Source organism: Thamnophis elegans, chromosome 16 (genome assembly GCF_009769535.1).
Source record: "Thamnophis elegans isolate rThaEle1 chromosome 16, rThaEle1.pri, whole genome shotgun sequence".
Taxonomy (NCBI): Eukaryota; Metazoa; Chordata; class Lepidosauria; order Squamata; family Colubridae; genus Thamnophis; species Thamnophis elegans.
The window spans coordinates 24,098,439-24,124,546 of NC_045556.1; the positions used below are offsets into that span (position 1 = coordinate 24,098,439).

General features: G+C 49.8%; 2 protein-coding genes across 3 annotated transcripts in view; one reads left to right on the forward strand and one right to left on the reverse strand.

Annotated features, from left to right (window-relative positions):
- Nucleotides 1-22,141, forward strand: part of ADAMTS7 (ADAM metallopeptidase with thrombospondin type 1 motif 7) — a 42,149-nt gene extending 20,008 nt beyond the window's left edge. For both annotated transcript variants that reach the window (XM_032233428.1, XM_032233430.1), the window contains 9 exons: nt 1,804-1,945; nt 6,460-6,586; nt 6,924-7,137; nt 7,628-9,289; nt 9,695-9,847; nt 10,798-10,971; nt 11,446-11,592; nt 11,680-11,839; nt 18,392-22,141. In XM_032233428.1, coding sequence (XP_032089319.1) covers nt 1,804-1,945; nt 6,460-6,586; nt 6,924-7,137; nt 7,628-9,289; nt 9,695-9,847; nt 10,798-10,971; nt 11,446-11,592; nt 11,680-11,839; nt 18,392-18,555 — 2,943 coding nt within the window. In that variant the 3' untranslated portion in view covers nt 18,556-22,141. The remainder of the gene's footprint in view (nt 1-1,803; nt 1,946-6,459; nt 6,587-6,923; nt 7,138-7,627; nt 9,290-9,694; nt 9,848-10,797; nt 10,972-11,445; nt 11,593-11,679; nt 11,840-18,391) is intronic.
- CIAO2A (cytosolic iron-sulfur assembly component 2A) lies at nt 22,046-26,100 on the reverse strand. Its single transcript, XM_032233432.1, has 5 exons — nt 25,889-26,100; nt 25,623-25,787; nt 25,046-25,095; nt 23,537-23,582; nt 22,046-22,569 (listed from the first exon to the last, which is right to left on the reverse strand). The coding sequence occupies exons 1-5, from the start codon at nt 26,013-26,015 to the stop codon at nt 22,472-22,474; spliced, it is 486 nt and encodes a 161-aa protein (XP_032089323.1). The 5' UTR covers nt 26,016-26,100; the 3' UTR covers nt 22,046-22,471.
- Between the last annotated feature and the right edge of the window lie 8 nt (nt 26,101-26,108).

Genomic DNA, 26,108 nt, shown 5'->3' on the forward strand with positions numbered 1-26,108 from the left:
TTTCTGGTCCTACCTTCAGGTGCTTTGGAGAAGAGGTTGACCTCCTCATCTTTGTGGCAGACCCTCAAATACTGGAGCACTGCTATTGCCACCCCTTAGTCCTCCTTCTCTCCAGACTGGCCATCTGCCAGATCACAGGGAAAGATCCTTAGGCCAGGGAAAAAAGATGGGATTCAGGCAGGCTCCTCCTGCATTCCCAGGATGTGAGAGCCCAGCCAGATTCTGTCTTCTGAGAGGAATTTTTCCCCTTCCACATGGATTCTCGGGGTCTCCTTGCACCAGTCCCTGGCCCTTTTCTTGACAAGGTTTTTCAGACGTGGTTTGCTATTGCTTCCTTTTTAGGGCTGAGAGGGAGTGACTGGCTGAAGGCCACCCAGATGGCTGCGCCCAAAACAGAGGTAGAACTCTCGGGCGCCTGGTTCTAGCCTGATGCCTTAAGCATTACACCACCTTGGCTCCCTCTATGTATGTAATAAAGCCATAAAACATGTCTATATATTGTGTAGTAGTTCTCTCTAGAACAGGGGGGGTCAAACTTGATTTCATTGAAGGCCACATCAGGGTTGTATTTGGCCTCGGGGGTGGTGGTGGTGGTGGTGGGTGGGCATGGGCGTGGCCAGCTCAACATCACTCCTGTTGGGGGGGGCTGTGGTGGCCTGAGAGCTCCAGCCTGCGGGGTGCTTACATCTGCCTGCTGGAGGGCTGCCTTGGAAAGAGTGAAGGACCAGCCCTCGGCCTCTGCCAGCGGAAACGGAGGTGGGGGTGGGGGGGCACATTGCCCTCCTGAGCTCCGCTTTTGCTGGCAAGGGGCTTCAGGAGGCCTTTGCAGCTGAAAATGGATGCCGCCTGTGGGCCTTGAGTTTGACACCCCTGCTCTAGAACATCACTTCTGCAGGAGTCCTCAATTTACAATCCTTTGTTTAGTGACCAAAGAAAACTCAGTGACCATCCAGAGTTGCAACAGCTCTGAACAAGTCGTACAAATGTCTTGTCCTAGAAATTGTGGTCATTGTGGTGATTTGGGTGCTTGGCAACTAGCTCGCACTTATGACGGTGGCAGCATCCCATGGCCAGATGATTGTTGGAAGATGACAAGTCACGCCTGCTTCTGTTGCTTTTCCTTCATCACATTTGCCTGCACACAGCCCCCTCCCCTGTGCCCACACTCTGCACTGCGTGGCGCATGGTTGTGCACACACTGCAACGCCTCCAGGCCACAGCAACCCTGCCTCACCTGGCTGAACATGCGCAGGGCTGCATCCGTGTACCTGCCCATACTCCATGGCCCTCACATCCCACCTGCACTTGGCCCTGCTGCAGCATCCCTTCCCTGTTGCACTTGTGCCGGACGGGCACTCTGGACCCCACTCTAGCACTCGCCTCTTTGCCGGCCTGCTCAGGAGCTGCCCCAAATAGGCTTTTGTCTGGGACTTCCCGGGGGCTTCCCCATTGGCTCTCCCTTTTCGGAAGCCAAAAGGAAGTCCCAAATCCTGGTCAAGTGAGGTCCTTGTTTAACAACCTTGCTTAATGGCAGCAGAGGGACTGCCGGATTGCCACTGCCAAGCGGCGCAGTCCCATCACATGGAGCTTTGTAACAGCACCAGTTACCAATGGAAATTCCAGTCTCAATCATTGTGGTTCAGTCCAGGACCGTCTGTCTGGTGATTTGCCCTCAGTGACAGAATCCCAGGCTCCCCCATAAGTGTGGGGTTGGCCCCATTTCACCTCTGGAGGGGCATCTTCACAATTGTGTTTCCCCAACACTGGTTGCCTGGCTCAAGGTGTGTCTCTGCTTGCCCTCAGCTCCTGTTTCAAGAGAAGAACCCGGGTGTCCGTTATCAGTACACCATCCAGCAGGAGTCCAGGAATCAGAGTTTGGTTGCTCCGCCTGAGTTCTTCTGGCACTACGGACCCTGGACAAAATGCACAGCTACCTGTGGGACAGGTGAGGAGTTGCCTGCTGGGCAGCAGGTTGCTTTCTCGGCAGCCTGAGCAGAAGCAGCAACTGTCCAGCTGCAAATCCAATTGGACTGGTTCTTGCATTGGGGCAGTCCAGAAAACCGGGGGGAGGGGGTGGAAGGGGTTGAGGATCCACCACTGCAAGTGGTTTTCTAAAAGAAGAGTCAGGATCAGGATAGGAATGGGAGCTTCTGACATGACTGGGTCTGTTTTTGAGGCACCAGACTGGTGAAATCTTAGGATGAGGCAGTGCAGGGAGCTTTAAGTTTAGAGAGTTGCCCTCACAAAGCATTGCACGGCAGAGAGCGTGTGGCTGAGGTTCAAACGTTCTGCTCGGGGCAGGCGCCATCCCGGGGCTTGCACCCTTTTAGCTCTTACCTGTCCAGGTGGCTTCTGCTGATGCCCGATGGGGAGCAACTGCAGCCCCATCTGACGCTTCTTCTCATTTCTTCTGCTAATGGGGGGAGGAAGGCAGCTGCGATGATGAGGATGGAATAGGAAGTATTTGGCAACACGAGGGCGATTGCCCGCCAGGTGCCATCAGTTCATGATTGGGACCAGCCGTTCCTCGGGTTTTATTGCCTGGTGTGCCTTCCTTGTCTGCCAGGGGAGATCATGGGGCAAACGGAGAAAGAAAGAAAGAGTCCTACTCTGCATCAAAGTGGGAGAGAAATGCACAGGCTTGTTCTTGGGCCTCTGGACTTTTCTGTATATGCTCATAGGAAACTTGAGCCTCCGAGTAATTTAAGAGTTAGTTCAATTGGTTTGGGTCCAGACATGGGGGCTTGGTGTAGAGCACACCCTGCTTCTTCGTTCCTTGGAGCCTGTCCATCCATCGCCCTGCCTCCCTGTTGCGTAGGAGGCCGTGACAGCAAGAGGCAAATGGCTTGTGTTGGCAAACAAGTCTAGCTTTCTGCTTCAGACACTCCCGTTTGCAAGGTCGGGCCAGGAGGTGGGTGGGAGAAGCAGGGCGTGGAGTTAGCTGACCTCAGGAGGCCTTGCTGCTTTTCGTGTGCAGATGCTTCCTTGGGATCTGACCAAGGACTGATGGAGAAAGAGGCCTTGGTAGAGTTCCACTGAGGTCTTGACAGGGTGTGTATCTGCTGTGAAAAAAGGCAACAACACATTGGGGCTAATAAGAAACGGTGCTGGAGACAAGTGTCATAATGTCCTGATACAAACTGATGGCGCGACTCCATTGGGAGCACTGTGTGCAGTTTTGGTCACACAATTCAAAAAGGATCTAGTGGAGCTAAAGGAGGTTCAGAGGAGGGCAACTAAGGTGATCCAGGGGCTGGAAAGGTTTAAGAAAAGCTGATTAATCTAGAAAAAAGGCAACTGGAAGGGGAAATGATTAAAGTATATATAATTAGATAGAGTTTCACTTCTTGGATGAGAAGCGAAACGTCTTCAAGGAAAAACCAGGGACGTCTGGTTGCCTTTTGAAAAAGCACCTTTGGGGCAACTGTGACCTGGATGTTGATAATCTCCATGGCTTTTTGAGATGGCTGGTAGGACCACCGACGTCTGATGATTTGATGAGGTTGCTCTTCAGCAGCCTGGAGCTGGAATTGACCTGTGGCCCTAGCGGAGTTCTCACGGGCTGTTAGAGGCCTGTTCTTTGAACGTGTTGCTTAGCTGGGCCACGTAGCTATCTGAATCTACCTCTCAGACAGGGACTCTGGCCAAGTGCCAGCTCTCCTGGGCTCATCCTGTGGATGGTGTGGATGGCTGTCTTTTGGAGGGAAGCTAAATAAGGGATTCACTCCCAGCGGTGCCACCTTGTTCCTCTCCTCCACGGTTACTCACTGATGTCCTCTGGGATCGGAGAAGGTGGGGGGCTGGGCTCTCTACGTGTCCCATGAAGCTGAGATCCGGACTTGTGCAGAGTACAAGCTGAGTGTCACCAGACATGCAAAGCTTTTAAAGGGAGTGGACACAGTCTAGCCAGGGGTGGGTTCCAGCTGCCGCTACTGCCAGTTCGCTCAGGGACGCGCACTGCACACGCATGCGCAGTGCAACAAAAATTGCTCTGTGCTTGCGCAGAAGGCAAAAACAATATGGTGGCACCTATGGCACTGCAGAGAGAACTGGTTTGGAGGCGTGGCAGGGCCTGGGTCACTGCCGGTTCCAGCAACCCAGGCTGCCAAATTATTAACGGTTCAGCCAAACTGGTAGGAACCCACCTCTGAGTCTAGCCAAGACCCCATGTCTCCCCCTTCCCCACTGAGGGGCAGCTTGTGGCACCTGAGGCTGCAGTGCTTCCTCTGAAGACTTGGTCCTCAAAGCCGGCTGAGAGAAACAACTCAAGGCCTCTGAAGCTTCTCAGGAGCCAGGATAGTGTTTACACCTTCTAGAAAGGAAACAAATGCATATTTTTCATCCGGGAGAAAGACAGGCCAATGGGGGCTGATGAACACTTATCTAACCGCTTCTTCATTAGCTGAGCTGAAAGGGGAGGTTTGCCAGCCAAGCCGATTCTGTAAAGATTTCCTGCCAGCAGTAAGAGCTGCCAAAAACACCTCAGAATTTGGCTAGTTGCCTCCCTCCTGGGGATTCTCCAGCATTATGATCCCCCAGGAACATTTCCTGTTCATGGGGCCAATGTGCCTTCTCCCTCTCCAGGGAAGTGTGTGTGTTTTGGCTGCCTTGTGGAGCGTTTGTGGAAGGAAAGGCATTTGTCCAGAATCAGATGGGCAGCAAAGCTGGTGTAAACCTTCCCAGTCACTGAAGCAGCCGCAGCCCAGCAAGCTGTGCTCAGCGGCAGCAACCAGGGCAGGGCTTGGCCAGGGTCTGGGTTGGGAATGGGCTTCTTTGGCTCAGCCCTGCTCGTTGGTGGCCAGCAGAGAGATGACGGCAGCTGATTCCTCCGGAGCAGGAATGTCAGAGGTGTTTTTTGCTGAGATCTGGTCCACGGAGCCACCCTGGAAATGAGCATGCAAGAAGGGACAGGAAAGGAGAAAGGGAAAGAGGAAGACAAAGAAAAAGAAGGGAAGATGGGAAGAGAGCAAGGAAGGAGAAATAAGGGAAGAGGGGAAGTAAGAAGGAGAATGAAGAGGGAAGGAAAAAGAAGGGAAGGGGAAGGAAGGAAGATTATAATGAGAGGGAGGGAGGGTCTGAGGGAAGTCCTGCCTTAGCACTCGGCCACCACAGCATGTGACATCGAGCTGGCCATGCCCCCCACCCGCCACTCGAGGTCAAAAACAACCTTGATGTGGCCCTCAATGAAATCGATTTTGACACCCCTGCTCTGGAGAAACACACTTCAGAAATCTAAGATTCACTACTGGCTTTGGACCCTGAAGTGGCATTTATTCATAGATTTGCTCCTTGTGTGTTTTGTGGAAGACTAAGTCCAAATTGAATGCAATGGGTTTATTTTCTGTTTACAAGCTGGGCTGAAAGACCCAGTTTGGTTGGTGATGATGATGCTGGACCACAGGTGGTCCAAAGATATCTCCCCTGTCTTTGTCCCATCTCAAAATCTAATACTCCTATTTCCTAACTCCTGATGAGAGTCATTTATAAATATGTGGACCAGCAGAGGGATTAAAAGAGAACCTTGTGTTACTCCATCTGATGCAGAGTCCCTGTCCTCTCTCATTGGAGAGTTTTTCCACCAGCTCTTCATCCATATGATGGCCACTTAGTGATGCCATTGTCTCTCTTGAAACCTCATTATATCTCTCATTGCATCGGGATGGAGTCTGGGCAACTGAGTGCTGAGTGTTTACTGGCCGGATGCCCTTCCTGTCACCTTTACAGAGTCCGCAGCAGATATTTCCTCCTTGTGGCCAGAGAGACAAATATCTGCCGCTGCCTAGGATCGAACTCACAACCTCCTGATTGTGAAGCTCCACTTCTAGGCGTGTGAGAGCACTACTCACTAGGTTACAGTTATATGGTTTATTAAATACATCTTGTTCAATGATCCAGGCTACTCCTGTACTTGTTTAGTTGTAATTTTAACCTGATTGTGATGACTCCAGTCCGCCCTCATGCCTGTCTGAGTGGTCTCTTGACTGTAGCCTTCTAGGGCCATTCCCTCCTGGCTTCGAGGCTCTTGGCTATTTGCAGGCTGGGTGGGAAGCAAACTCTTTAGTAGACATTCATCCCTGCCTTCTGCTTAGGGAGCAGCTGAAGTAACAAATGGCAAAAAAGTGCAGGGAAGGGTGAGATAGAATTTAAGGCCCACAAGGGAATGGCCTGTAACAAAGCCCTTCGGTCTGGACCCTTGTGGGGGGATCCCAAGTTGTGACTGAACAGACGGTTCAGGTTCAACTTGAAATGAAAATTAAGTTGCAAGTTTATAAATCACGTGGGATCTCAAATGTCTCTCCGTGATTTATGCTCACAGGTGAGATCCACAGCACAACACACAAGGATTTTGTTCCTCTCCCCAGACAAGCCATGCCCAACATGTATCCTTGCCCCTTGGCATGTGCCCAGGTGAAGCCCCTCTCTCCCTCCCTCCATCTAAGCACCTTCTCCCACCCTCAGGGGTCCAGAGACAGATGGTGCGTTGCCTTGAGAAAGCCGCTGGGTTTGTGGAGGAGCAGTACTGCGATGCTCTTAGCCGGCCTGATGACGAGCAGAGGAATTGCAACCAGGAACCATGTCCAGCCAGGTCAGCTCTTGGGCTCATCCAAAGCTATTCAGACGGTAGGATGCTCCACCACTGAAAATAAAGGCCTGGGAGAAGAATGCTGCTCTGCCAATTCTGCAGAACGCGGGGCTCAGACAAACCCTGAGCCTGGGCCTCTCCGGCAGCACTTCCCTGTGGCTCCAGAGGCCATCACAGCCAGCCGTGATCTCCCAGACAACCAAAGACCATGCCACCCTCTGGACTTCTGATGACCAAGTTCAGTCTAAAGTGGAACAGTCCAGGACGTGGCAAGAGGTCCTGTATGGGTCCAGAGTGGACGTTGTGATGACCTAACCTTCCATTCTGTGTATTTCCACAGGTGGTGGGCTGGTGAGTGGCAGGCTTGTTCGGCCACTTGTGGTGACTCTGGACTGATGAAGAGGACTGTCCTCTGCATTCAAAGTGTGGCCCTGGATGAGCAGCAGGCACTACCACCCAACAAGTGCCAGCATCTCACCAAGCCAGAAACCACAGCCGCTTGCAACCGTGAAGTCCTCTGCTTGGCACTGTGGGTCACAGGCAACTGGTCCAAGGTGAGAGTCACATTGCAAAATTATAGGAACCTTGAGATGTCAGGAAGGAGGACAGAGGCATGGCGGGAACTGTGGGTTTTCTCATAGCTCTTTGGGTCTAGTTTACAGAATCCTTCATTCTTTTCTGTGGTTTTTTTTGTCCTTCATGCCATCTGTGCTTGGGCAAAATGTTGATCATCTCTGGGTTTGAACTGTGGGACCAGCCACAGTTCTGCAAATTTCCCTGTTTTCCTTCAGCAAAGCAGCTTGCTTTCTTCTAGAGAGCAAATCTGTTCTTCATTCTCTATCTTTAGCTAGACATTTCTTTAAGTTGTCCCTTGACCCACAATCAGATTCGATCTTCTGTAGACCAAAGTTAATTCTGAACCCCAAAGCTGAAAGTGGAGGATTGAGCCTAGCTTGTTTTTTTTCTAGCCCTTCCTGCCTGTGGCAAAAGGGCCTTCGCCGGGTAGCCACCCACTTTTGGAACTCCTCTGCTTTGCCTTTCTAGTGCTCAGTGACCTGTGGGAAAGGAACTCAGAGGCGCCCCGTTTTCTGCCCCACTGACACCAGAGCCAAGTGTGATCCAGCCGAAAGACCAGCTTCCGAGCGCGACTGCTGGGCCTCAGCCTGTTGGAATAGGATGGAGAACAGTGTCCCCGACTGGTCCGGGAGTGGCTCTTCAAGCCAGGAACTCTTCAATGAAATTGATTTCATTCCCAATTATCAGGCCCCCAAATTTAGTCCTTCGGCTCCCAAATCTCAAAATGTTATTACAGAGGAAATTCTCCTCCCCAACAACCATAAGAAGGGAAATGTGTTTGTGGATGACTTTTATTATGATTATAATTTTATCAATTTTCATGAGGATTTGGCTTATGAGTTGGTTGAGGAAAAGAACAGTAAAAGGGAAGACTTGAAGCCCAACTTTGGGGTCAAGATTTTTCACACGATGGAGGCGGATCCCCAAGAAGTGCTTCCGGATCTTCCTCCCACCACAGACCTGGAAGTCAAGTTGGCTAATCGAGGCTCCACATCTCCGACTGTTGGGCAGGAAAATGAGAAGGAGCATGCTAATGTTCAGGACAGTAGCGCAACTGACACTTTGCAGGATCCCTTCATTACCCCAGTAGTCACCAGCTCTTCTGCTTTGGTTCATCGGGAAAGCTTCCAGCCATCACTTCCAGAAGTCCATCCTTCCACTTCAACAGTGAAGTCTCCTCCTTTGGGGAGCAACAACCATGTATTTGGGGGTGCTATTCAAGAACCTCCTTTTATTAATACCTTTTTGAAAGACAACACCGCAAGGCCTGATTCCTCCATCAGCTCTCCTTCCTTGGATGTACTCACTCCGACAATGTCTTCTGTCGAGGACAGTTATGGCAGAAATGCATTTGGTACTCTTAGAAGCACAGAAGATCCTGGTGGAAGGATGCAGGGCCCCAAGATTCCTGAACTTGGCAATAGCAGCGATCATGGTTTATGGGAAATGGTGGAAGAAACCAGCAGGAAGCAGAGCAATAGAGACAGAGTCATTGTCAGTGGTGAAGGTAATATGGATATGGCTTATACAGTGAAAGAAAATCTGGCAAATACATTTGCCACAACAACTGGGGCATCCTACCCCCTTGCCCATCACCTCTCTGCTTCTGCTGGAGCCTCCTGGGCTTTTACTGTTCCGGATGCAGAGATAAGCAGCATCTCAGGACGTGACCGTCTCAAGAATACCCCTTTGCTCATCACTGAGCTTCCGTCAGGGACATCTCCCTCCACTTCTGCCTACCAGTCATCTGGACCCAGCAGAAAGACGCAAATGCTTCACCACCCAGACACTCTGATACCACCGATAGCCACCGAATCAAACTCTTTGGATCGGAACTCACCTTTTCCCAACTTTTCTCCCTCTGCGTTGCTTCCTTCAAAGCAGAAGCAGTCTAATAGGATTGAGACAGATTTGGAGACTAAATCTGTACCTTCCACTAAGGACCGGGAATTCTCCAGGGACAGAAACGAAAGGCCACCTCCCCATGTGCCAACTGCCAGTAGCAGAGGAGGTGCTGGGCATGAGGTCAAATTTCAGGAACCGGAAGGGAAGATGGCATCTTCTGCTGCTCCTCCTGATGCTGTAAGAGCTGCTCTCAATGCTAGCTGGGAAGCTGGAAACTGGAGTGAGGTAAGTTCTCAGAGAAGCCAAGGTTCTTATCGCTGTGGGCAGATCTCTGGCCAGTCGTTTTGCTCCTTCCACATCCTCCCTTCTGGCCTCAGCCAACCTTCTCTTTACGATATGGGTCATTTTGTGGACCAAAAAAGATAGAAAGTTAGAAGATAGAAATGGTTGGGCTGAAGACATATAGTTTCCTGCCTTGGCTGTGGGGGCTTGGCTTTGAAACCTGTCCAAGCAGTGTCCTCTCTCCTGGCCAGCTGTGTATGGTAGAAGGCCAGGGGGGAAGGAGGTGGGAATGGGGTCCACAGGGGCCGCAGCTGGTGTGTTAGTGCTTTCTAGAGAGGCCTGAAGGAGAGGCAGCATGACTTCCTTTTGGAAGAGGGAAGAGGCTGACGGGATTCCTGTTGTTTCTAGTGCTCTACAACCTGTGGCCTTGGGGCTGTTTGGAGAGTTGTACACTGCAGCACCGGAAATGAGAAGGACTGTGACTTGACTAGCAAGCCGGCTCCTGCCCGGCGCTGTTATCTGAGGCCCTGCTCCAAGTGGCACGTTGGAAAATGGAGTAAGGTAGGCAGACCTGATCCCAATTACAAAGACTGATGCGGGGACAGACTTTGGATGAATGGTGGATTTTTCCCTTTGCCCTGGGCTCTCTGCCAAGGCAACCTGTAAGTTGACGAGGGTTTTAGCTTAACTCTGCCTCCCTTCTAGTCTTAAGCACAAGGGGTAGATTTCATGAAGAGAAGCGGCTCAAAATCAGGAGTCCTTGTGGCCCTTTGATGTCCCTTCCTGCTCCTGCCCACCCCCAGCACACAGGCGCCTTGGAGTGAGCATTGCCAGCCAATTGTGCGCATAAGGAGCAGAGGAGATGTTTCCATAGATGTTTTCTTTTGTTGCCATGGACTGAGGCAAAGGCGCTACTCAATGAAAAACATCTTCCAGGAGAGAAACGTATTAGCTCCAATTCTGAGGGGAAACGGGAAGCCTTGTTTGTATATCCAGAATGAGGATCTAACTAACCGTAGTTAGTTAATGTCTGTGAGGGACTTTGACAGGAGCTGGAGATTCTGGCTGGGAACCAGATGCTGAAATGTTAGAAAGGAGACTTGGCTTAAAGGATTGGAAGATCTCCCAAGCAGGAACCAGTATGGAGAGTTTTCAGTTATTTCCAAAGGCAGGCCTAAAAACAGCAAGTAGAAATGGCAAAACAGCAGCTTCCAGCCAGCTTTTGGGGGGAACTTCCATAAAGTCAGTTTGTGGGGGAGCCGGTGGCCTCCAGAGGGAGGGGATTCTTTTGAGTAGCCATCTGCAGGGCTGCTCTCCTTCCACCCTGGAGGGTAAATCCAGCACTGAGCAGGGTTTGGCCAGGGTGGCCTTTATCTGTATCCCAGAGGATCAGAGGGTTTCTGGCATTACGGCAGACCAAAATGGTCCCTTGTTCTTGGCAGCCGGGTTTCTGTTTTGTGCCACTTATCAGAAGACGTGGCTCCTTTTCTGCTCTTTCTGGTTGTCACCAGTGCTCCAGGACCTGTGGAGGAGGTGTGAAAGTGCGGGGCATCCAGTGCATCGACACCCGGGGCCAGCGATCTCTGCGACCCTTTCACTGCCAGACTGCCTCCTACAAGCCTCCAGCGCAGATGCCGTGCCACACCAAGCCGTGTCTGAGCTGGTACACCTCCACCTGGAGAGAGGTGAGCCAAAGGTCACTGGAAGTGGAGGAGGACTCTGAATGCAACCTGAACCCTTATTCACTAGTCCTGTTCTCCCAACACATACGGCCAATGTCAGAGCAGCCAGCTGGGCTTCTTGGACAGGCTGGGATGCTCTTTGGGGAGGGGGGCGGTGAGTTCAGCATTCCAGACCTTTGGCTCCCTATTGTCCTGCTGGGCGATGATTCCCTCTGAAGGAAAGCCCACTGCATTCTCCCGCTTTAGCCCAGCACATCCAAGGAGGAGGATCTGGTGCTGCAGAAGAAGCAGCTCCTGCAGTACCAGAGTATCTTCAACTGAAGTTGAAGCCAGCGCTTGCTTACTCCTGGGGGGGTTTCTGGCTGCGATGGCTCCACCGTTGAAGAGTGGCCCAAGGCTCCAGAGAGGGCTTAGCAGGAAGGGAGGCCAGGCCATCCCGGCTGCTTCTGACCCCGATGCCTCTTTCTGCCCTTCCAGTGCTCTGAGCTGTGTGGAGGAGGTGAGCAAGAGCGCCTGGTGACCTGTCCCGGAATGGGGAGGTGTGACTCAGCCCTCCAGCCGAACAGCACAAGGCCGTGCAACACCCAGCCCTGCGCCAAGTGGAGAGTGGGATCTTGGGGGCAGGTAAGCCCCTGGCGGTGAGCAGCCCTCGGCCTCCCGGTGCTCTCAGAGCAGGGCAAGCGGGGGCTCAGAGAGCTCTGTTCCCTGCAGTGTACGGCCACATGTGGCGAGGGCGTCCAAAGGAGGCAGGTGAAGTGCCTGAACACCAAAACTGGACAGGCAGAAGAAGACAGCAGCTTGTGTGAGCACGAACCTTGGCCGCAGAACACCCAGAGGTGCAATTCCCAGGACTGTCCTGCCAACGAAGAAAGTAAGTGGGCGCCTAGGGTGACCTTCTTATAGCTGAATGACCTGGAGCCCCTTATTAGGGCATCGCTTGGCGTTTGGCTCTTTGGACAATTATCCAATGGGGTCTGGCTGTGCCTTTGGGAACAAATATTTTATTTCATTTTCATTTTCATTTCATACAGTCACATATATACTGTGCATGATTGGGGCCATATAACATTGAGCAATAAACACAACCCTCCTTGTATTCCCCAAAATACAAAACCAATATAGCGCTTCAACCCTCCATACACCCTTTCTTTCTCCCGCCTCCAACTTTCCTTTCTCCCCTCCAACGTTCCCCTCTCCTACTTCCCCTCCCCCTCTAACACTCCTTTCTCCCCCTCCCTTCCATCTCACCCTCCTTCCAATCCTCTCTCCCTCCCTCTCTACCCCTCCTGGCTGTGCCTTTGGAGGGTGCCAGTGTTGGCTGCGTGTGTAGTTGTTTCAAGTGGAGGTGACTGGGAGGTCTTTTTATGGCATCTGGGAAAGTTTTTGGGTTGGCATCAGTGAAACCTGCTGGCAAAGGTTTGGCTGTGTCATGGTTGTGTCCGCTTGGGCAGACTTTCAGAGAAGGCCTCTTTAAGCCACGTGGCAAATGACTTGATAGTTGAGGATTATCTCTGGTCTCTGGACTGGTTACCTGGTTTGTCTGCATTCACCCACAACTGGACTCCCTCTATGACAGGGGTGTCAAACTTGATTTCATTGAGGGCCGCATCAGGGTTGTCTTTGACCTCAGGGGGCCGGGGTGGGCGTGGCCAGTTTGACATCACTCCTGTGTAGGGGGGTGCGCCTGTGGTGACCCAAGCGCTCCGTTTTCACTGCGAGAAGGTTGCAGGAGGCTATCCCAGCTGAAAATGGCGCTCAGGAGTGGCAGAAGCACCAGGGGCTGATCCTTTGCTCTTTCCAGGGTGGTCCCGTGGGCCAGATCTAACCACCCCAGGGACCAGATCTGGCCCACGGGCCTTGAGTTTGACACTCCTGGTCTCTGACCTCTGGCCTCTGCGAGCCCCTGGATCTGAGACAAATGTCCAAGCAGTGGGATGTCCCAGGTTGACCCCGATTCTCGTTTCTGCTGACCGTCAGGCTTTTTTATTCTCACAGGGGATGATTCTGGTATCCCAGCCTCTTCTCCTTCCTGGGCCTCAGAGGCTCTTTGCTGGTTCAGAAGGGAAACCCGAGAGAGGCCTCTTCCTCTGGCTACATTCCAAGGTTTTATCTCCACCAGGAATGCTGTCAACAGTGGCCCCATCAGGGTATTTGGCAAGCAGAGGGGAGGGGAGAGGGGACCTTCTGCTTCGGGAGATGGAGGGGAAGAGATTGGGCATTCAGCTGTGGACCTGGTTGCTTCTGCTGGTCCTTGGTTGAAAAGATTGGCGAGATCCCAACCTCTGGGTCCTTTCCTAAACACGGTGTCATTTTTCTGATTTAACTGGCCTGTAGTCCCTGAGGGGAGGGGTGCTGAGTGGAGAGGGGAGGATTTCCCTTCGCCAGGTGTGTAAAAAGGGAGGCTGGACAGGCTTCTTCTGGGGAGGCTTTGTCTTGAATTCCTGCCTTGGGTGTGTGAGTCCACCCTTCCACTCAGTAGCTGCATGATTCTTCAGGAGCACAGCCATCTTCCCTGGGAATTCAGGGAGTTGCAGTTCCTACATCTGGGGAACGCTGAGGGACAGAATAGGCTTCCTTCATGCACCGTTTCTCCTGAAAGGCCTTGCTTTCTTCAAGATTATGAGCGCACCTCGCATGGATGCCAAGGCACGATCAGAATCTCTCTGGTTTTTAAATTGTTTTATTTTATTTGATCTTATGCAATCATCCAGACAGCAGCCCAGCCACTCGTGAAACACCTTGCAGGGAAAGAAAGTCTGTTGGTTGTCAGGCAGCTCTTCCCATTCGGAAGGGTTTCCCCCAGTCTTCCCCAGCATCTGCTTCAGGTCTACCACTACTTGTCCTGACTGCTGGAACCATTCTGAATCATTCTGCCCAACTTTTCCAGGACGGGAGGCTTGACGGAAGCCAACCTCCCCGTGATTGTCGCTTCTCTTGGCTAACCACCTCAAACTGTTCCCTTTTAGTTTTTCCTCCCACCATTACAGTGCAATAATGCAACCATCACACAAATCAGGATACCATATTTTTCGGAGTACAAGACGCACCAAGGTTTTGAAGAGGCAAATTTTTTTTAAAAAGTTTTTGCACTCTGGAAACCTCCCCAAAACAGCCCGTTTTCTGTGAAAATGGGACCAATTTTTTTTTTAAAAAGAGGGCATGAATAGTCCTTAAAAGGCTTATAAAGTGTTCCTGGGCTCCCCAAAAATGAGCAAAAAACTGCCCGTTTTTCACAAAAATGGACCCGTTTTTTGTTTAAAAAAGGGGAGGGGCATTAGGAAGCTTATAGAGTAGGGGTGGGTTTCAACTGATATGGACTGGTACGGCCATACTGGGTGGTGAAATTTAGCGTGCCCCATACCCTCCCCTCGTTCACTCTTTCACTTGCCCCACCCATCCACACCATGCTGCCGAAAAGTTCTCAGAAGAAAAACCAGAAGAAGAAAGAACTGGTGAGTGGCTGGTGGAGGGGGAGGATGTTGCGGAAGAGGGAAGAGGCAGAGGGGCTGCTAGAAGATTGTATGCGTGTGCACCAGGGGTGGGTTTCTCGCCCCGTTCCAACCGGTTTGGTTGGAACGGGGCCGGCGGCGTCCTCATGCACGCGCGCAGTGCACGCATGCGTACTAGCGCCTGTGCGATGCTCCAGCTGCTCCTGGAGGATCGCGCAGGCGCTGTATGCGTTCTGCGCATGCGTGGAAGCGCAGAACTCGTCAAAACCGGGTAAGAAACGCGGGTGGGTGGGTGGATCCTTCGGCGTTCCCGGAAGTTACTTACTTCCGGGTTCGCCGACCAACCGGTTCGCGGGGACCGCCGCGAACCGCCTGAAGCCCACCCCTGGTGTGCACAGGCTGTGAGTTTTAAGAAACGTCTGAATGAATCCAGGAAGAGGGAAGAGGCAGAGGGACTGGAAGTGTGGGTTCCACACACAATACCTTTTTAAAACTCACAGCCTGTGCACACAATACCTTTTTAAAACTCACAGCCTGTGCACACACAATACTGTGTATGTGCTGTGCACAGGCTGTGAGTCTTAAAAACCTCTGAGTGAATCCAGGAAGAGGGAAGAGGCAGAGGGGCTGGAAGAGTGTATGTAAGGTGGTCAGTAATGTTGAAGACCGGCAAGGACAGCCATATTTCCTCTGTTTTATTGTTTTGTGTACTTGTTATTTAAGTAGTAAGTGCACAAAATAATAAATTTCCTTTTTTTATATCTTCTTTTTGTAGGTCATTCTTTGGGGCAAAGAATTCAGTGACATTGACTTGGCCAATCCCACTCAGTCACATGACTGCCAAGCTACTCCCACCCGGTCATATGACCACCAAACCACTCCCACCTGGTCACATGACCACCAAGCCGCTCCCACAAAACAGGCCACACCTACAGAATAGGTTCTAAACATTTTTGAAACCCACACTGTTACAGAGTGTTCCTGGGGGCTGTGGAGGGGCAGAATTGAGCAAAAAATTGGCTTTTTTTGATCATTTCTGCCCTCCCCAGCTCCCAGGAGCTCTCTGAAAGCCTCCTACAAGCTATGCATCACCATTTTGGTGAAGAGGTAGGGTTTCAGAAGGCCAAAAATGCTGTATTCAGTGCATAAGACGCATCCAGATTTTCAGCCTCTTTTGAGGGAAAAAGGTACGTCATATTACGAAATATACGGTAGGTTTGTTGCAATCAACCAGATGTTCAGACTGGATTTGGCATTTTTCTCCCCCCTACTGAGTCCTTCCCAAGGATTTGGGACAGGCAGATGAATGTTGATGTTCAGTGGTGTTAAAAGATATCATGGCAGGATGTGAAATGTTCCACATAAAGCTGCCTTTTGCAATTGATTGATGGTGAATTTGTCAAGGCTGATAATATTCAAGGGATGCTCCACTTGTTTTGGGATTACACCCAAAGAGCCTATGACTATTGGTAAGTACCTTTGATTTCTTTTGCAACAGTCCTTCTATTGTATTTGCAGGTCTTTGTATTTTGTTATCTATCCAGGTACAGCCACACCCACTATCCAAGCTTTTTGGTCTGTCTTATTGACAACTGGGATATTAGGCAGCAGGCGCCTCCTGTTCGTCTGAATTCTGAAGTCCCGGAGCACTTTAACTTCTTCATTTTCTATGACTTTCTCTATTTTGTAGTCCCACCAGGTGTTGCTTGCAGACAGATGGTATTTCTTGTAGATCTTCCAACACACCACTATTGCTACTTTGTCCTGCCGCTGCTTGTAGTCAGTTTGGGTGCTCTTCTTGAGAAGCTAATAGTAGATGCTCTACTATTTCTTCAGCTTCTGTGCAGAGGCAGCATTTGCTTTCTGTTGCTGTATTCTCAGTTCTGCTTTTGTATGCATTCGTTCCTAAGGCTTGGTCTTGTGCAGCCAGGATTAGTCTCACTGTCTCTTTCTTCAACTTTCCTGCTCTTAGCCATTGCCAGGTCTTGTTATTATCTGCTTTGCCTGCTATTTTTTTAGCGTACTGGCTATGCAATGATTTATCTTCGCATACCTATTTTCTATTCTTCATTTGGTCTTTCTTGTAGGCCAATTTGTTCTCTCCAGTACCAGTGACGTGCAGTCAGGGGAGGCAGAGCCTCACCACTGTCATCATGAAAAGAAAAAAAATGTAAAAGGAAAAAGGCTGAGCTAGTTGCTGCCAGAGTCACAGTGGATGACTCTGCTTAGTGCTTCGTTGTGATGATATTATGCCCTACTGATTCAGACCTCACTGGCCTAGGAGAAGGTCTCCCGTGCATTTCCTCTTTTAGAGAAACAAATCTGGCAGCCAATAATAATGGCTTATTTTCTTACAGGTCTTTTTTAAAAAGGTATTTTGAGAAATTATGCCAGAAATCCTGTGAATCGGAGGGACCAGAGTAGGCTAAACAAAGATGGATGGATTAAAGTTCATTTGTATTAGCCATTGGAGGTGACTGACACTCCACCAAAACAGATAACAAAGGACTCTTCTGAGTCTCCAGCTTCCAGTTCATGTGTTTCTGCTGAATTCAGGCTTGTTTAAAAAAATAAAAAAATAAATAGAGGACACAACCACTTCCCTGTTTTAAGCTGACAGAGAGGCCACTTTTGTGTATTGGTTTGGTGCCGATCACTAGTGCTTGCACAACAAACATTTACTTGAATGGCAGAGAAAAAGTATAGAAAAAGGCAACATCCTGATGGGGGGGTTTGTGAAACACAAGGCAACATTCAGCCTTTGACCGAGCTGGCCTAACCTTTGCTTTCTGGTGGATTTCTAAACTCCATGGATTAGAAAACAACAGGCATTTGAGGTGCCTCTTTTCAATGAGAAAAATAAACTTTTAGCCCCTGGCTAATGCTCACTTCCTGCAGCAAAGATCCTTTTTGTGGGGGTGATTGTGGCCCTCCTCAGAGGGGACGCTTGGCCTCCTGCTTGATTGCAGCCTTTCCGGCTTCCACCCTCTAAAGAGGTGTGGAGGGATGAAAGGATGCTTCTTCAGCCATAGAAGCCCCGCACACACTTTGCAAGGCCCCGAGTTTGTTTTCATTCTTGAGGAAATGGAGACAATCCACATACATCTCAATGAGCTGACTGGGGTGGGGGTGGGGAGGAAGGAGCCTGACAAAGGGCTTCATGGGGAGCATTGTGTGATGAGATGGTATCACAGCCTTGGATGTCATCGGGGAGGCGCCTGCAATTTGACAGAAGGCTCCATCCTGACGTGTCATCTGATCTTTGAGCAAAAATTGCTTCCTTTTCATTAACCTCTGGTCCTTGTCTCGCCTTTTGGAGTAGTAAAGAACACATTTGTTTAAGCTTTGCAAACCTTCTGATGACATGCTTCCTACTCATTCCAGTTTTGATATGCTCATCCAAGTCTCCCCCATATGATTTGACAGCTTGGATTCCGCCCCCCCCCCTCCAACCCATTCCTGCTGCATTTGCAGAATAGGTCATTTGGCTTTGCTATTACTTTCTCTTGCCACGTGGTTCAAGTGGTTTACAAACTGCTTTAGTCACCTGGGACAATTAATGGTTTAAAACTGTTGGGGGAAAGAGTATGCAGTTGTAGATATCCCAGTGGTGGTGGAAATCCTCTGCATCCAAAGGGAGTTTGTACTAAGTGGCAAACTCTCATTAGCAGTATTGGCCAAAACACTCATTCTTGGTACTGTTGCTATTTTGAAGAAAGATGCAGAGGTCAGTTGGACTCACACAGCGTGCTTAATGATGGGGCAATAGGTTGGGTGAAGCTCTAAACCCAGTTAGGTGAGAAGTAGGCCAAACCAATGTTTGCCACTCAGTGCGATTGTGGAAACTCCACACCCCCGTATCTGAGACAGCACCTGTGTCCTGCTCAGCCTGTCTTCTGAGGTGGAGAACTGGACACGTGGGGAATATGACCAGCCCTCCATTTCAGAGGACCCTGCCTTCTCTTCTTTCCCAGGCTTCATCTGTGACGGTGACCGCCTCTCCTTTGGCTTCTGCCAGACCCTGCTGTGGCTTGGAAGATGCCATCTCCCCGCAGTCCGTGTCCAGTGCTGCCAGACCTGCCACCCCCATGGCCTGCTCCATCGGGATCGGGGTGATGAGCGCTCCTCCCGGAAGTGAACGCCTCTGTGCCCGGGAACCTCTGGTGGGCGAGCGCTGGAGGAGACCCACTTCAGCCAGCCAGCTCTTCCGTCCGTCAGAAACCAACCAATATTTTCTGCCTGGCGTGGTGCTCAGTCTCGTGGCTGAGCTTTTTCTCCAGGCAGAGCTTTTTCTCCAGGCAGCCGAAGAGAAGCCTTGCACCCACAGCGCAGGAGGGAGCTGGTGGGGGCGAATGCTGTCTGGCCCCAGGAAAGCAGCTTGTGGAAGCCACCTCAGACATCTCCCCGGTCTACAGTTGGTCATAGTCACTCAGTGTTGGCAGGCCAGCACAAACCTCCTGAGGAGTGATTTTTAAAAAAAAAGAATAAAACCAACTATTTTTATATTTTATGCAAATGAGCATGTAGCATTCCACAGAATGTCATTTGATCAGTTGGTTGTGTTATAAGTAAAAAGGTTTTTCTTGCTATAGGTGTAAGGAGCTTCAGACAGTGAAGTTAAATATCCCGGTGCTGGCTGCGCATGCATGTAGGCAAGCATGTACACACACACACACACACACACACACACAAATGGTGCTACTGCTCGAGACAGTCAGGTGTTTCTAGTCTGCCCAGCTTTGGGCAGGTTAGTAGCTCCTCCAGCAGGGCTGCCAGTCCTGTGCCAACCTGCTCTGCCATCTGGTGGCACCTGAAAGTTGCAAGCCAAAAGGATGCTGGTGCAGGACAGAGGGCAACCTGCCCAAGATTGCCAGGTGAGGGACTAAATGGAAACTTGTCTGACTACGCTACTGTTCTGCCTCCTTTTGTTGCAAGTCAGTTCTCCCCGAAGCATTATTCCCTTTCCCTCGTGAACTAAGAATGCTTGATATCGGATCTACCTTTTCTGCATTTGTAACTTAACATTGTTAGCCCCACTTTCAAAAATGCACCTGACTCAAGATTATGTGTTTGCTCTCTTGCTTTCACCTTGAAATTGGAGAAATGGTGCAGAAGTTCCCTTAAAAGTCTACACTGGCCACACATCTAAACTTTGTGTAATCTACAAATAACATAAAAGATCAACCTGTTTTAAAGGAAGGATTGGATGGCTTCGCTTGTTAGTCTGTTTGGGGAGAGGGTTGTTTTGCCTTTGGGCCCATCTGGACTCCTGGTGGCTGCATGGAGGGGGCCCTGCCGTGTTTGTAGCAGGCTGTGGAAGCAATTTGCCCTTGTTTCTTCTGGGATGTGTTTTGACACCCCTCCCTCCCCGGCTCAAGGGCTAAGAGAAAGGGACTGGCGTGTAGTTGCCCTGCTGCCTTTGCTGCCTCTGGAGGGCTAGAGCTAACGGTCCCCAGGGCCTTAACCACAAGGCCAAACTGTCGCTCAGAAGTTCTGCTGACTTGGCCATGTTTTAAGGGCAATTTGTCGGCTTCTGAATACCGAATGTCGTCCTCATCCCAAGATGAAAGTTCCCAATCAACATATGAGAAAAACTGAAAATTGATTGCGAGAAAAATATTGTAATACCTTTCTAAATTTTTAATGGCTGTAGCTCTCTAGTGTGTTAAACTGCAATAGCATAGTTACATCTAATCCTGTTGTATTTTTGTTTTTCTGTTAAATTTTTAAAATTTGTACCCATCTCATTTGAGTCTCCATGTGCTTGCTTAGCGTGGCTACAGTCCACTCAGAATATCAGAGCGTATTGTGGCTCTCTGTTTGCTCAGTAAGTTTCAACTCCTCCCAGATGGCTTTGGACGGCAGCCAAGGTCAATCAGGACCTGGGCCAATTTTGTTGTTTCTCAAAGATGCCACTCCACATCTTGGTGAATGGGACTTTAACGGTGCAGATGCTTCCTTTCCCTGGAAAGTCTCACCCCACGTCCAGTTTGCCCTCCTGCCTACTTGCAGTGAGCAGCATCAACCTGGGAGGCCCCCAAAAGCCCTGATGCTTCTTAAGCCAAGAGGATGCGTGGAATAGGAAAGGCCTCTAATACACCTTCCCTGAGTGGAGACCATCCCCCAATACCTCCCTCTGCCCCTTCCACTCTTGTGTTAACTTCTCCATCTATGGGGCCTCTTTAATTGGGGTTCGTGCCTGAATGGCCCATTTCAGCTGAGGGATTAAAATTTTTGAAGGGGTCATCAAAACATTTTGCTTCAAAGCAAAAAAACAAGTAAGCAGATTTTAGGGACTGCAGAAATTGTCACTAAATGCTACTTAATGTGATAGAATTAGAAAATTATTTGATACATAAGTGGACGGTGATTATATTAGCCATATCTGAATTTATCATAGAGCTTGCACCAAAAGAAGACAGCCTAGAAAATATTGGGAACCTTTGGTTTAAGGGTTGTGAAGAATTAGTTTAGTTTAACTTGTCTAAACCATGGAGTTCAGAAATGTCATCAGCCGTATCAAAAATCAGAGTATATTGGAGAACATTTCTTCTATGAAAAATTACATCCAAGGCTAGTTTTATTATTTGGGAAAGCTTCACTCTCCTTCAGGATCCTTCCCTATGTCCTGCGGACACAGCATTTCAGTGTTCAGGAGGCCACCCGCTTTGTGTCTGGGCCTGGGGCCAAGCAGCCCGTGAGTGTGGCTGAGGACTTGGCCCAGGCCTGGATGCCAGCCGACCAGGGAGAGCCGAGCTGCAGCAGTCCCAGCGGGACGCCAGGGCCATGGGCCAGGAAGCACCTGATCTGAGGGAAAGGCCCTCTGCAAGGAGCAGTTTGAGGGCCCAGCTTATTTCACTTGCCAGAACCATCTATGGTGGTGAGGAGTCCCAGAAGGGGCAGAAATTGCGGGCAGGACAAGGAGTGAAATTAAAAGAGAGGGGATCCCTGACAGTTTCAACTGTTAAATGGGGAGAGTGAGTCTGCTTGGAGTCCCCCCTCTGGCCATTTTGGGGGGCTGGAGGGAATGGCTTAGTGTGGTGATGGCAAACTTATGACACACGTCAGTGTTGACATGCCAGTCTTCACCCATACCCAGCAACTGCTCTTGTGCAATTTTCAGAGGCAACACCAGACTGGAAGGTGCTCATTCATGGCCTGTAGAGACTTCAAAAACCAGGCAAGAGCCAGGGTGCTTTCGCAACATGTTTAGAGGCTTCTCGGAAGCTGCTTCAAGAACGAAGGCCTCATGCGACCCAGAGCAGCCTCTGGTGAGCCACAGGTCCTGAAGGGAAGCTGGGTGTAGGGAGCCATGGGGCAATGGCATCATGCCATGAGGCTCGGGCACCAGCCTGGGGGAATGGCACAAGGCAGCCTTTGTGGGTGGCCGGAATGGCACCAGGGCTGAGGTCAGTGCCAGGGCCTTGGCAGAAGATTGCACCAAGCTCTCTGTGATCCAGAAAAGGCCTTTTGCTCTATGGCTGTCCGGCTATTTCATTGCCAAGTGCCAACAGCATTGCTACCATGTGGTTATGTGAACCTTGCCCGTATGGATTCTGGCATATTCCTCATCTGTTTTGACACACCCTCTCCTCTTTAGAGGCAAAATGCAATGATATCAAAAAACATTTTCCCAACAATTCTGTATTTTGTCCACCCTTAACAGAGTAGCTATTTACATATACCCCCATTAGGGAAGTGGAAAAATCAACTAAAATCACATTTTAAAAATTACAACGCACATTCATAGAACATAGGAAGACTGGAAGGGACCTTGGAGGTCTTCTAGTCTAACCCCCTGCTCGAGCAGGAGACCTGATACCATTCCAGACTGGTTGTCCAATCTTTTTTCATAAGCTGGCAATAAAAATTATTCACATTTAGAAATATCAACTTTAAGAGAATATTAACCTTTCATTCAACAGTTCATCTGAGGTTGATCAGGTCTGTTCACTCGTTTGCAATTAATTAGATGCTTTCAAAATGATGTTTAGTATTAAATTCAAGAGAAAGTTATATAAAGAAGTTGATGCAAAGGAGGCAGATATTCTGAGTCAGTCGGGGTCCAGCACACACTGGTCCACAATCTCCCGCAAACTGGGATTCTCCATTGCTGCCGCGACTCTCTCTTTATCATTGATTTGTTTGTTGACTGCAACACAATGGAAAAATTCTCAAGAAGCTTTTGGCTGGAAACCAAGCAAGTTTATCATCAAAGCAACTGCAATCTGCCCCATAATGTTCAGATAAAAGGTTTATGGAGATTCTCAGCCATCCAAGTCATGGTTTTCCCAAAGGTGCTTTTTCAAAAGGCAACTGGGCTTACTTTGTTTCTGCTTAAAGACATTTCGCTTCTCATCCAAGAAGCTGCTTCAGTTCTTATCTAAGCTTCTTGGATGAGAAGCGAAATGTCTTTAAGCAAAAACAAAGTCCAGTTGCCTTTTTAAAAAAGCACCTTTGGGTTAAGAGGGAATGATCAGGAGGCTGTTTTTTTTCACTGATTATGTGCCATCAAACTGGTATTGACTATTAGCACCCACATACAGTACACAGATTTGTCTCCATGAATTTCTCTTCATGCCTTTCTTAACTGTTCTTTTTATTTTTTCTCAACCATCAACCTTCCTCTAAATGAAAAATTATGGTAGCAAGCATAATTACTACATGCAGTGGTATAATGCAACAGTTAAGGTAAAAAATGTGCAACTTTTAATCTATGTTTTGCAACAGTATGAAAGCTGAAGCAAATGTCTTACAGTGGGGTTCACTTAGATGCATCAGCTCCTACCTGGTGGAAATCCTACCTGCCCTACTGCCCCAGGAAACCTTCTTCTAAAGGACAACTTGGAGGGAGGGCGTGGCTTTAGGAAGTTCACTGCAAAGGTTCAACCTCTAACAATGTCATCCTTTTCTAATAATGATCTGTAGGCAATATTTGGTGCAGCAGACCAGGGAGACCTGAGGTCTACCCCCCTACCCTTAACCACCCCCAAGCATGGAACATTCTCAGTGCAAACCACCTCTGGGTCTTGTGGGGGGAAATGGAGGCAATCAGTTTTAAACTGCTTTTTCCTATTAACAATATTTCAATCTTAAGCACAACCTGAAGGTATACTTACTGTCTTCCTCAATAGAATGTGCCCCCTCTGCTATGTAGATTTCCAGCTAGATGAGATAGAAAAATGTCAGCTTAGAAACACCTAGAGCTCCATGAAGATTGACCTGTACATTGTACTTGCTCTCTCTCGTTCTCTCTCTGCATTCAACTATGCTGAATAAATAACCTACCCCCAACATTTCTGCTTTAAAAGCAAGGAATTATTTGTCATGTATACTGTAATAGTTACATATCTGAATGAGTATGATAAATATGCAAGTACTTCCTTCCCTTTTGAAAGCCCCCTTTAAAACCCAATTTCAACTCAAAATTAATGCACTTTTAAATACTTATTTACCCTTTTAATTGTCTTATCTACTTCCATGCCAGAACTACGCTTGACAGGACAATGTGCTAGTGAAGAATCTGAATCCTAAGGGGCTTGGGGTTTTTTAATGCAATGAGTGAAATTCTATTGCTTGATAGCCAGTTCCAGTTTGCACCCTTTCGAGTTGTGTGAATTCAGAGTTCAGCTTAGCACAAAACAATACAACACATCATTCACTCGTGAGGATGGGTGCATTGCTCCTTGCACACTGCAACAAACCTGTTGGAAGCTACTGATCCCTGGCTGTGGTGTCAGGCAAAGGTGAGGCTAAAGCAACCAGCAAGCTCTTGCAGGGGGCTGGCTCTTCTACACAAGCAGGCAGGCCTGGGGAGGCCAACTATTGGAGACCTAATGGGGGAGTCCTACACCTTCCCCTTCACTCCCTGCTTCCTCACCCGCCCATTCTCACATCTCTATATTCTCATTGTTTTTTGCACTGTTTATTGTGTTGTAACTTTGCTACTGTTACATTTACACTTCTTTTCATTTGTTTTATTGTTGTAAGCCACCTGCAGTAGTCCTATGGTGAGATAGGTGTCAAATAAATTTAATAAAATCAAATCAAATCCTGCACCCCAAAGTGAGGTTGGCCCCAACCCTATCCTTTTGTAAGAGTCTAAAGACCTGCTCTGCCAATTGGCTGGGGCCCAATGGGGGAACAGTAGAATGGAAATGATTGATCAAGTAACAAGAGATCCCACCTCCCCCATTCTGCCTCTGCCCTCCCCAGGTACCCTTGATTTTTAATTCCTGCATTTAATTTATGTTTTAATGTATATATAACTTTTGACTGGTGGCTGCCTGTTACCATAGGGTAAGAAGGGCAGCCAATAAGACAGATAGACAGACAGGTAATGATAGGTAGGTAGGTAGGTAGATAGAGTATGATTACATGCCCATCCCAGGCCCCCATCTGTGAATCACTTCTCTATAGTGTGCATATCAGTGATGGCTGCCTAGAATCACCTCAGGCCTCTCCATTGCTCCCTTCTCGCAAACCACCTCCTTCCTCTGTGGATGAGGACATTCAAGGTGTCGCTTGCCACCATGCAATTCTTACATAGCTCAAGTAGTGTCATCAACATGGGTTTTCCAGGAGACCCCATTCCCAGTTCAATGCAGAGAAAACCACAAATCACATACCTTGTGCTTGAACGGTAAACATCGCTGAAGTTTGATCCTCAAACACAGTCCTAAATTTTCATAAAAAATACTTCAGTTTGCTTTTCAAATGTAAGACTTATCCTGTCTCTCTATTATCAGAAGAGCAACTGACCACAGAGGAAAGTCTGCTCTAACCTTTGGCAGACTGTCTTAGCAAACATTTTGGGAGAACCTGGCTTAAAAAAGGTAAACAACTGTACAAAGTCCATTTTTTTCCTCCGGCTGCAAATAACATAGGGAGAGCAGCTGTTTCCAACCCGCTGGAATGCTTGTCACTTGGGCAAGAGCCTCTCCAGGCCTCTGCTCCACCCAGCCGGGCCTTCCACCTGCACTCAGGGGAAGCAAAGCCTTGCCTGACAATCCCTGCAGTTGAGCGCAGCAGGAGGGGCTGCTGCAGGGCAAACCCAAGGAGAGCCCCGAGGTGCAAGGCTCGTAAGCGGCCTCGGTGGTTAAAACCAGTGACTGTGGCCGCCTGGAGGCGCCTGGGATGCTTCGGGCGGCTGGCGGGGCCCTCGGGGCAGATGCTGCGCAGGGGCGGGGGGTACGGGCGGCCTACCGATGAGCGTGGCCAGTGAGCAGTGGGGCACGGTGGGCGTGAAGCGGATGGTGATGAGGCTCTCGCCCGGCCCGATCTCGGCCACCTCCACGCAGCTCTCGCTCACCACTTCCAGCTCCTCCAGCGTGTTCGGCTTCTCGGGGTCGCGGATGGTGCGGATGAGGTCTGCGCGGGGCAAAGAGAGGCGCGGCGGCTGAGCGAATTCCCTGCGGGCCCCCCCGGAGCCCCCCCACACCCCGCCCCCTCCGCCGCCCCCGGAGACCCACCGTAGACCTCCAGCGCCCGCTCCTGCTCCATGGCGGCCGCCCGCTCGCTCTCGCCCCCGCGCCGAGGCGCTGCGTCCGCATAGCCCGCGCTACCGAGCGCCCGCCACAGCAGCCCCAGCGCCAGCATCGCCGCTCCGGGGCTTCCTCGGCAGGGCGGCCGCCGGCGGCAGACAGGCCTCCATGAGCGGAAGTCGGCGCGCGCGCTTCCGGCGAGGGCGGG